At 35.0% G+C, this 11779-nt stretch overlaps 1 protein-coding gene across 1 annotated transcript; it reads left to right on the forward strand.

Annotated features, from left to right (window-relative positions):
* The first annotated feature begins 5576 nt into the window (after nucleotides 1-5576).
* On the forward strand, nucleotides 5577-10031 carry LOC117117458 (E3 ubiquitin-protein ligase TRIM71-like). The gene has a single exon (XM_033261759.1). It carries the CDS (start codon nucleotides 6365-6367, stop codon nucleotides 8342-8344), a length of 1980 nt encoding a protein of 659 aa, XP_033117650.1. The 5' UTR covers nucleotides 5577-6364; the 3' UTR covers nucleotides 8345-10031.
* Nucleotides 10032-11779: the final 1748 nt, after the last annotated feature.

Here is an 11779-nt window from a genome sequence, read left to right on the forward strand (position 1 = left end):
TTAGTTTGTTTAATTAATTTTCACAGACCACAGAATCAAGTGAATGGAAGTTGATGAACCACAGCCAAAGCAAATGTTCATTCTGCATCACCTGAAAGCTGAAGTCAAGAATTAAAGTGCTTCCTGGTTGAAGTCATGTTCTCCCATGTATTTTTTTTTGTAAAAAGACAATAATATATTAAGTACTTTTAATAGAGCAAAACCATTGAGAAATTAGTAAGATGTGAAACATTGAGTGGTGGAATTACTTGAGGCTGCTATTGCAAATCAGGATGAAGCCTTGTCACTACATGGGGGATAAGGATCTGGTGACAATTCAGGCCATATTATAGGCAATGGATAGAAAAATGAATCAATTTGAAGTACTGTAGACCTATCAGATTGGAACTGTATACTGTTTGTATGAATGTTGTTATCTATTTGATATGACATCATACCATACACTGTGTTGAGAAATATTACCAGATATTATTAAGGTTTTTCCTTGTATGAACATTTATCAACAACACATTTATTTTCTTTATAAAAATTTGCATTGACTTTTTGAATTGCATTGTATTGTATTTTACAATGCGATATGAAAAGAAGAAAATAACAGAACAGTACTTGCTGATAAATGATAATGAATACAGCAAAACTTTCATTATTTCTAGTTTCTTTTAAATTGTTTATGCTGGTAGGCTACATTGATAATATTATATAATTGTAATATTTAACACATGTATATAAGTGGATTGGATTGAACTCTATATTCAGCTATGTTTAAAACAGTTCTATGTAGGTATATGATATGCTACAGTGTTTCAATAATATTCATATAAAAGTTCAGATTTTTGTCATAAACTTCTTTCAACCTTGTGTTTACTGTTGTGTAGTTAAATGTACATAACCCAGTGAGTGATCAGAGAGATAATGAAAGTGCTGATGGGGATGCAACTGGCTGAACTGAGGTATATTAAAAATTTATTTGTTTCACCTTATTGGAATCATCAATTGCTTTACTTTTATTCATTAATTCAGTCCATATTATCAAGGTCTTCAAGCAGTTAAACAAAAATCAACAGGCATGGCAAGAAATACTGATTAATGTTATTCATTTACATTGCATGCAAATAAAAACATTTGAAATTTTACATCAGCCTCAATGTGTTCTTAATTATTTTTTGAAGTAATTCAGCCTCAGTTTTCTTTTAAAATGTACATTTTTTTTTAATTATAGAAAAAAAACAAAAAAAACAAATAGAATCAAAATATATTATATATTTACAGGAATTTCCTGTCTCATTCAAAGTCGATGAACATTACTTCTTGCCCTTCCTACTATGCATAATGTAGGCCTCGATAAGTAATACAATACATATTCAGTACAGCACGGTCGACTTTGGCTTAAAAAACTACGGTATGACAGTCGACAGAAGACGGGAAATGCAATTTGCTACCTCTAAAATCTTACAACTATTACCAATGTATTTTATTTAAAGGCTGGTATACTTATATCATATTGAAATATTCCACTAAAACCGGAGAATTTTCGTCCAAATTGCTACACATTGTCACTTTCCTCGCGACATTGTTTACACTAGTTACCGAGTTTACAAGAACGTTTGTGATTGGCTAATAGCGTCTCATCAATGCTTAACAGGTATGGTAAGTGTGCTGTGATTGGGTACTGCTTTCGTGAACGACATTATTTTTTTGAAGATAAATGATGTGTATAAGAGACAGATTTACGATTGCCGACAATTATATTATGTTTCAATAAAATAGTATTGACATTTTTGTGCGAATGCCAAGTAGCGCGGATCAGTGGGTCACAGAATTCGTAAACTAAGCCGATTTTGGAGCCTCAACCCACGGTCTATTCAGTCCATGTCAGTATGTGAAGCGTGAATGTTGTGTCAGCCTATGACCCTAGGCCTAGTTTAAGGAGGGGCCTAGGTAAGAACTCAGCCTGTAGTTAGGCCTATAGTTTATCCTCTTTCTCTCTAGCCTTTGGTATAACTGTACCTATCTACACTTTATAACAGGAGGTACTAGCTGTTGTTGTTGTAGATAATATACTAACATTTAATAACATCCATGAAGGTCACAGTTAGTTACACAGTGACGTACATCACATAAGCCCGTGAAATTTCATAGGCCAACCGTAGGTAAACATAGAAAGAGCAATAATAGTAAAACTCGAGCGTCACGACATTGCGACGTGTCTGCTCTTGTTCCTCGTATCGTACTCACTCGAGTCAATCCGAGATGGCCCGAGTGAAGTTTCATACAAATGTTTCGTACGGAAAAAAAAATCGCATACCGTATGTCATATAGGCATATTTGACATCGTTAAACGTATTGCAGAGCATGCGCAGAGCGCAGCCAATGATGACAGGGTATGTGTACGAGTGTTCTGAATAAAGAAGCAAAGCCTGAATACTTCTACAGCATTGATTTTTAGTAGCATTGCAAAGTAACACATGGTGTTTTAGTTTGTTTGTTTGTTTTTTTTTTGGGGGGGGGGGGGTCCTGACCGGCATACATTGATGGCCTGGAGTAATACGAGCGACGTCAATATTGTCACACCGTATACTGTACGCAGTAATAATTATCTCATACAGCAGAACTCCTATTAGGGGACACCTTAGGGACCGAAAAGGTGAAATTGATTCATTAAATATAATAGGGGTTTTGGGTTTATTTTCGTTCAATGATGGCATAGATTCTTTAAAATTTTATTTCAATTGACCTAAGACAGGTTAACAGGTATAACAAAACAATTGCAATGCAAAAATAATTTATTTAGGCCTATGATGTGAAATCAACAGATACTGTACATAATAATTAAAATTACAAAAAAATGTATGTTCCCGATATTGTTTCTTGATTCTCGTGCAATGTTAATGACCAAAATAATATTCTTCTCTTTTTTAAGATTGAGCGTTCTTGGATGCACACGATAGAATAGCATATTAATATACTGCAGAGTAATAACTTAGAGATCAGGCTGCAGGTATAGATTAGAATAGGCTTACTTAATGAAAATACACTAAACCAGAAATCACCATAGTAGGCCTAATGGTCAAAATTGACAAGATTGTATTTATACCTTAACACATGCACATAGCCATTATACCAATAGTATGTCCATATTCTAAAGATTGAGAGGAAACATTTTGGTTTGAAGTTTATTGCTCAAAAGGTGTCCAAATATAAATTTGAATGATTTTTTTGTATATATTATATATTTTTATATATTTTGAGACTACTAAAATTGTTTTGATACTTAATATTTCTGAAGACAGAAACGAGCAGCGGGCCCATATATAGTTAGGTTTAGAGGAGTGATTATTAATTTCTGTGTTCATTTCAATTCAGTGGCGGATTCAAGGGGTCCCCAGCCGATCCTGGCCCCGTAATTTGTTTGTATATAAAAAAAATGGGGGAAAAGCAAATTATATTCGAATTTCCGGCCATCTGGAGAGGTGCCATAATCGCTAATGCGATTTAGACCCTCCATCGGTTAAAGTCCCTCCCCTCCCTACTCATTTCGCACTCATGTGAAACAGAGATCAATGTAACACGCCCTCTTATTTTCACTCTATATCTGATTACGTCGTCTGATTGAAGAGGCAGCAGAGGTCCCGGGTTCGAATAGTCCCAGTTAAGGCAATTTTGTTCGCACTCGCAGATCCCTTTATAAATCTTTATTAAGAAATCATTCTGTTTTAAAATAAATAAAACACTCATATATCCTGTTACCTCTAGCCTAGGTGTTTCCATTTTCTTCTGATAATGTTCACCGTTGTCACGTCTTTCTGCGTCTGCTCTTCTCAATACCTTTGTTATTTCATCTTTTCATATAGGCCCTACATACTACTGATAATTCCTTTGAAGGTCTAGATTTCTTTTTTTTTTATTATTAATACATGGCTATTTTAGGAAAAATATATTTAAGTTTAGGTCTAATTCTAGGGTTAACGATCTTGCCCAACAACGCCGGTAATAACTGCATGGCCTAATAAATTACTAAGGCGGTTTGATGCTTGCCTTCCGATCACATGGACCTGTGTTCAATTCTTGCCAATGTTGAGTGCCGCCTACAGTAGGACAGTGATTAAGGTCGCTATTAGCGAATTCTTGACAACGGTGCCTAATGAATGAATTTTTTAAAATAAAAATTTATTTAAGGCTTGGAAAGTACTCTTTTCCAAATTATTTTATAGAGGCTTCATTGATAATGTCATAATTTTGTTTTCCACAAAGTGCAAACTTATGAACATGCAATACAGTAATCTTACAGTTTAATCTCAGATTGAAAAAGTATACCTACTGTACATTGGTGTTCTCTTGTCAATCGACTTTATAAAACATGCTCGATTTATTGGACGGTATTGGTAGCTAAGCTGCGGCAGAAGAAGTAAGCAACAGCAGATGCAGCAGTAGTGTCGTAGTGGTGATATAGGTTGTGGTAGTCTAGTGGTGGTAGAAGGCCCTAGTCTTAGATAACTTACCTTAAGCGCAAACAAGTTATAAAGCTTCAGAAGTATTTTAATTATAATAACATTTGACATTATTCTGAAGGTGTATCTTAACAAATAGACCTTAAATTCAATTTTGGCTTTATACATATATGAACCATGTATGTAAACTTATGAATTTCGGTAAAAATTCAAAATGTTTTGCATGTAAGAAATTATAATCCAGTTCAGTTTTGATGAAACGTAAAGATATCTTCTCGTACTTCCTGAGTAAACAAATAGGCAGATCTTTTGTACTAAAGTCCTGGATAATGGACTCAAACTCCTAAATAAACTTTTAATCTCATCAGTATTAGTTGTTCATTAAGTATTTATTAAGTTTGTTTATGAAAATATTTATGCCATCAATCGACAGTTATGCTTAAGGATTAAGGATACTTAAGGGTGCTTTATGGCTACGGGGAGGGTAGTGGAATAAAATCAGTGACGTGAAACATTTAGACATGGAAACCTAATAAATGGCAATTACTTCAATCCGGCCTTATGCAATGCATTTTAGGTTTAGCAAAATTGTTCCACGTAACAACATGGTGGAACTTCAACATATGTTAATGATCTAAAAACTTTAACTACAAATACTTACATTGTTTGTCAAACTTTTATATTTATGCAAAGGCTTGGTATTATGCCTATTTTAATTGTCCGTTAACAAGTAACATTTTGTTTTCTCATTTTAAGTTTAATTATAATGATATTTCTTACTACAAAGTTTAACCCAGACGCTGATCAACTCGCTTAAATCATTCTGATTCCTTTGTTCCATTTTGCCGCACTCTCTCCTTTGAATTATCCGTTATTTCACTCTGAAATAGACTACCAAAATCAGTGGTAGACATGGAGAGGCTAATTATTAGCCACTAGTCATGACGACTATGTTGATATCTGGCCTCACCAGGTAGCTTTTTGCTTACGGAATTCATGAATGAAAAAAATAAATAAATAACTTACCGGTACCTAAATACAAAAATACAGTATAAGCAATTAACATATTAAAATAATATATTTTAAAACTTATAAGTTGATTGGCTTAACAAACAACACGGCATATCTTTCAAAAAATACGACTAACAACCTCATAAACATTGAGTTCAGTATTTCTGTCAATTTAGGTTAATTTAATTTAAATACAAAAATATAAGCAAACAACATATTAAAATAATATACTTTATAAGTTATAAGTTGATTAACTTAACAAACAACACGGCATATCTTTAACAAAGAAATACGACTAACAACCTCATAAACATTGAGTTCAGTATTTTGTCAACTTAGGTTAATTTAATTTCTAATAATTACACTGCCAATCAAGATGAAACAGTTGATAAGACAACTTCCATGCCCTCTAGTAAACTCTTTGTCTCCCTTCACGCATGTGTAACAGTCAACCTCACCAAACCTGTTCGGCTTTTAGTCGAATAAATTTTGTTTAGGTTAGTAATTTGTGTTTTTTTAAGAGGCTGTTATACTCACAAAATATACTTTACTGGAGCAGCTTGTGATAGAATGTATCTTTAATGATATCTCAAATGATTTAATTCAAACGACATATATCAAGGAAGTTTTCATTTACACATAAACGTCACATCCGATGAGGAAGCGCTATGCCCACGTTGAATTAAAACATCAAGCGTCGCGGCAAAAGTATTACTCATCCAAATAACAGCAGCAGTAGGCCTATTTAAGTGTTACTGAAGTGTGTTGAAAAGTGTATACCAAGAGTTTGCGATAGTTACAAGACCACGACAGAAACCACAGCATGTTACTGTTCAGTTGAGTAATTTGTCATTATTTACACTCTGGGTGAAGTAACGTTTGTATCGACAATATTTTAAAAAATCATGGCGGCTAAATTACATTTTAATGAAGAATTTTTGGAGTGTTCAGTCTGTCAGAGCAGCTATGTTAACCCACGTGTGTTACATTGCCTCCATAGCTTTTGCAAAGATTGTCTCGTCAAACATGTGGAGCCAATGACTGGTAGGATCGCTTGTCCAAAATGTGATTTCAAGACAGTTTTGCAAAAATGTGGAATGGCAGGTTTAAATGTCAACCCGTTGATCTTGAATCTGCAGGGCTTTAACAAAATCCACAATTTGATAAAGAATCCAACTGACCCTATTGTCTGCACACTGTGTGATTGTCGGGAAAATGCAACAGGACGGTGTTTCGAATGTGATGAATTTCTTTGCTCAAAATGTGTCGAATCTCACAAGAGAATCAAGATGTTTCAAGAACACGTGGTGAATTCCTTAGACGAACTAAAAACTACAAGTTTAAGAATGCTTTACAAAAAGTCTCGTAAGGTAAGCAGATGCCCGCGTCATGAAGGAGAAAGTCAAAGATATTTTTGCCAAAGTTGTGACGTTACTATATGTCGAGAATGTACGGTTGTTGACCACCCAAGACCGTCACACAATTACGTTGATATTCGAGACGCGGCGTCAAAATGTCGAAAAGAGGTTGTAGAGAAGATGGATGATCTAAAGAAAAAAAAGGTTAATTTTCAGGAAGCAATCGATGAAATTAAATCAATTGAAAACGCAATCTCAAAGAAAGCCAGTAAGATGAAATATGACATCGTTTGTTCTAGTGAAGAGAAAATCAATTGTATTAAACAAGAAGAAGCAAAACTCATTTTAAGAATTGACTCTCAGGTTGAGAAAAAGTTTGGTAAAATTATGAACAAGAAATCCGAAATCGAAACTAAATTGCACACATTAGAAAGAAACGCAGATTTTGTAAATGAAATTTTGAATTTGGGTAGCGATCGTGACGTAATCAGTATCCGGAATGAAATTGAGAGCACTGCTATAAGACTCGTCAGTGAGTGTGATGTTGGCGAGAGTCTGAAGCTCTCAAAAGATATAGGAACATTAACCAGCGATAAACCGAAACCAGCCCCACGCCCTAGGCTAGAAAAGAAAGAATCCGGACTAAAGAGAGGCGGAAGCGGTAGGGGTGAATCATTCTTTACAACACCAATGTCACGTACTGCCAAATTTGGAAAGCATGGAACTGGACTTCTAGAATTCGGGTATGCTCGCCGGGCTGCTGTCACCAGAGAGGGGGACATTGTAGTCACGGATACAAATAATTGTAAGGTACAAGTGTACAGTCAATGTGGAGAACTTAAATTGACCATCAATGTGGCTAGAGACCCTCTTAATGCCAAACAAGGTCCTCTGGACGTGGCAATTACACCTGATGCAAGAATACTGATCGTACAAGAAGAATGTGCGAACATGTCGTCATATAACAAGAAAGGAGAGTTCCTAAGTAAACTAGCATTTGTCTCACCTAATGAAACAACCGGTCCTTGTCTGGCGGTCAGTCGCGATGGCAGAGTGGCTATTGGGAATTGGCAGAACGATACGATACAGTTTCACTACGCAGACGGATCAACTATTTGGAGGATTACTTGCCCAAGCCCTTGGAGTATTGCTATCAACTCCAAAAATCAACTAGCGGTTGCCTACAACGTCAGTCTGCATACACGAAGTCAAGTGAAATTACTTAATGAAAATGGTATTGACATCCATGATATCACTGTCCCATCGACAATGATCAAAGACGCAGACATGGATCTTACAGGGATCTGTTTTGATACTCATGATAACTTGTACATATTAGACTGGACGTTGAAAGGCGTCCACATGCTGAATATGGGTTCTGATGGCACCTACCAACACATAATGTGCGTTGTAAGTGGTTTAGAATATCCATTAGGCATCGCATGTACCTACGATGATAAAATGGTTGTTGTGGAAAAACACTTTGTAAGTATTTTCAGTAGAGATGTCACATCAATTAGCAATTAAATGAGTGAGTACCGGTACACCTCTTAAATTATTCGGATGGTTTTAATTAACGCACTTAAAAAATATGCGAGACAATCCCGAGTTGTGTATCCTAATTGTTTTACGTGATTTTAAAATAGACAAATGGCACTCGTTGAACTAAAAAAAAAACGATTGAGAATTTAACGGGGAAAAAAATGCAAAATTGATTATTAGAGAGTAAGCGCCTAATGGGAATTGGAAATGTTCGCTACCTAGGAACATAATTATTAATTATATCAGGAAGCAGTCATATTACTGCTTCCTGATTATATTATTAATATAATCATCATCATCGTCATCATCATCACCATCATCATTATCTTAGTCGATGTCGATATAATTGAGAGCATATTCACATTTATAAGGCGCTTTCTAACAGTTAAATGGCCAATTTGTGTTACACTGTATGTGAACGTTTTATATTGAAACAAAATGTTGTGAATATGTTAAGTACTTTTTTATATTATCAAATATGATTGAATATATTGTCCTTGTCAACTTCATTTTACGATGACTACTCTCGTCATAATAAAACCCTCGCAATTAAACATGACAGAGTAAAAAAAAGTAAGTACAGTATACTATAATTAAATACTCTGTCATAGTTTTAGGGCCTAATATTTTGTAGCTAGATTAAGTGCCTTTGTAGGCCTTGACGTCAATGTATAATATTTGAATTTTGACTGATAATACTATCCTAATTGCAACAGATATACAATCAGGTACATTTTGAATATACAGAAAAGATCGAAAACACATTACCGATAATATAGTGTTATGTGAATATTATAAAACATTTTTTTTAAATCTGAATGTTGAAGGAAATAATTATAAAGCTTTCATTGTTAATAACTTAAAAGAAACCGCCGTACAAAACAATATTGAAACCTTTTTATATACCTCAGATCTATTAATGAAGATTCCATGTATGTATTATATACTGTAAGGAAGGCCTAGTAATCTTTTAGCTCGTTTTGCTCTTTTAACCCATATCTATCAGAGGCTCACTCAGTACGAGAATTTGCCTGCAACGGTGTACAGTTGCGATCCCATCATGCAGAGGTTGAACCAGGGTTTGCCCGACGGGGGAGTCTGATGTCTCCGACGGGGTGAGGGGAAGCGATGTCCCCGACGAAAAAAAAGTAGGTGTAGTCGGGTGTCACTCAAAATCTTTCGAGAATGTTCTATTGTGCGAAGCCCCAGAAAATTATGACAATTTAGGGGTTTAAATTGCTTTACTTAATCAATTTTAGAATCTACTAATGTAAAAAATACATATAGGCCTAGGCTCTAAGCCTACATTTTTTTTCTCTCTCCGATGAATTGCAGTTTCTCTCCCTCCTTGACGGGGTGGGAGAGCTCTCTCCGTCAGGGGAACCTTGACCACACTGGTGCCACCCCTGCCGCCATTATTGTTAAATCCCAAAGGTATATAAATTTAGATTTACATTTAGATTTAGATTTTTATCTTTTTATTTCAGTAATTTTAAATGCGTCTTGTATGTTAGTAGTTACCAGATAAAATTCTTTGAAAAGCTCTTCCTGATCTATTTCTACGATGATTTTTTTGTTACAAAAATAAAAAATAGAACACGTAAACTGGTGTAATTTTGTTGTTACTAAGCGCATTAAAAGGTTGTTGCAACGTCAGTCGATACGTTATTAATTTTCTATCATTGTTTTTATCAATCATTGTGTTTGATCAACGTGCACATGCGTAATAAATGCTTAGACACGACGTACGTTTTTTTTTTAGTAATAGGCCCACAAGTTAATTGTCAGGGTGAAGTTATTATTATAGCTTGGTTTTAGATCTTGTTTTTACATAACATTACAGCATTTATATACAGTATCACTATTTCATAAAGATCAGAGCGCTCAAAGTATGGCCATATATTATGCTTATAGTAATTTTCTTCTCCACTATGAGTCCCTTCGTTTCTTAGCCCGGTAAACCTGCTCCTCCTGTCTGTCCGCAACAGGGCCTGGTATGGACCAGTACAACGAGGTAACCCCTGCTCGTCTGGAAAAATATACTGGGTTCTTTATAGCAGGCCTACACTGAGCCAATTGTACACCGGACCTACGTCCTCCACAACCATAGGCGAGCCTTGCCGTTCGAAACAGCGCCGCTTGATGTAGGTTGCGGATCCTCTACCTTAACCGCTCAGACACTCGCCACAATTTTTTAAATTCTATGTTGAAAGGTTTAAATTTGTGAAACACTTTCAAAGACACAAAATACTGTTTATTCTGTCATTGGCTAGTCAAAAAGCGCTAAACGACTAAACTTATTATGTATTGTTTGATGAGAAATAGGCTAATTGAAAAGATGTGTTATCCATTATAAGCCCATGTTTTAAATTCATATCTAAAGAAATCAATTTAAATTCTTTATTATTTAATTACTCATCCATTGGGGATCAGCGTTTTGATTGGATAGAGCAAAATTAGTTGACGTAAATGTAATTTTTCATAAAAATTTAAAAAAACCGTCTACGATAAAAATTTAATTGCTCAGGTAAAAATATCAGAAAGTAATCAACATCTAATGGGACACACATTAAAATAATTTATTTAAATATTTTGCTGATATATAGAAAATTCTTAAATTGATTACTAATATGTAGCCTATTTAAGGGCCTATGAATATAGTAAATAATAAAGGAATGTTGTTTTGCCTTATGTGAGGAAAAATCGTCATGCTAAATTTTCAATTGAAATCTGATAATTAACTTAAATTAAATATACTAGGTAAACAAATCAGACATTCATTTCATTGAATTTAGTTTCCAACAATTATCGCATTTGCCCACGTTTCAGTGCGTTTATTCCTCGATTACGTCATACAATTCTGACTTCTAATGACGCGAGTTCGTGTGTTTACCTTATTTCCTTGTGTATTGATGTTGGACAGCATTGCCTGTGAGTCTATAAATAACCTGCACAGGCCTACAGACTTTAGATGTGGAGAACCCTTAGTAACACATCGTCCTATGCCACTATACATGACCTAAAACCAAAAGTTCTTATAGAATGTCCCTATAAGCACAAGAGTAGCATTCTATGGCTTTCTTTTAAACAATTAGCTAATGTAGGCCCGACGGCCGTTGAGTTAATGGTTGTATTCCACACACGTTGATGCTGTCAACAAACAAGATCAGGTCATTACATCTTGCGTTTATATTTTTTTTTTTTATTATTGTATTCTACGAAGTCAGTGACAGTCCCAAGCTATTACGCTGTCGTATTTAGTGAGGCGATAATTATTCTTTGGTTGTTGCAATAAACATCATGAACTCTTTATAACTCGCAATTAGCTGTGTTCACACAGTTCATTTGCATATTGACGCGCACCCTCTGTCATTAGGCTCCGTTCACACTAGAACAATCTTGACGCGTTTTACGAACCAC

The sequence above is a fragment of the Anneissia japonica genome, unplaced genomic scaffold (genome assembly GCF_011630105.1).
Source record: "Anneissia japonica isolate Jap-2015-1 unplaced genomic scaffold, ASM1163010v1 scaffold287792_len130959_cov153, whole genome shotgun sequence".
NCBI lineage: Eukaryota > Metazoa > Echinodermata > Crinoidea > Comatulida > Comatulidae > Anneissia > Anneissia japonica.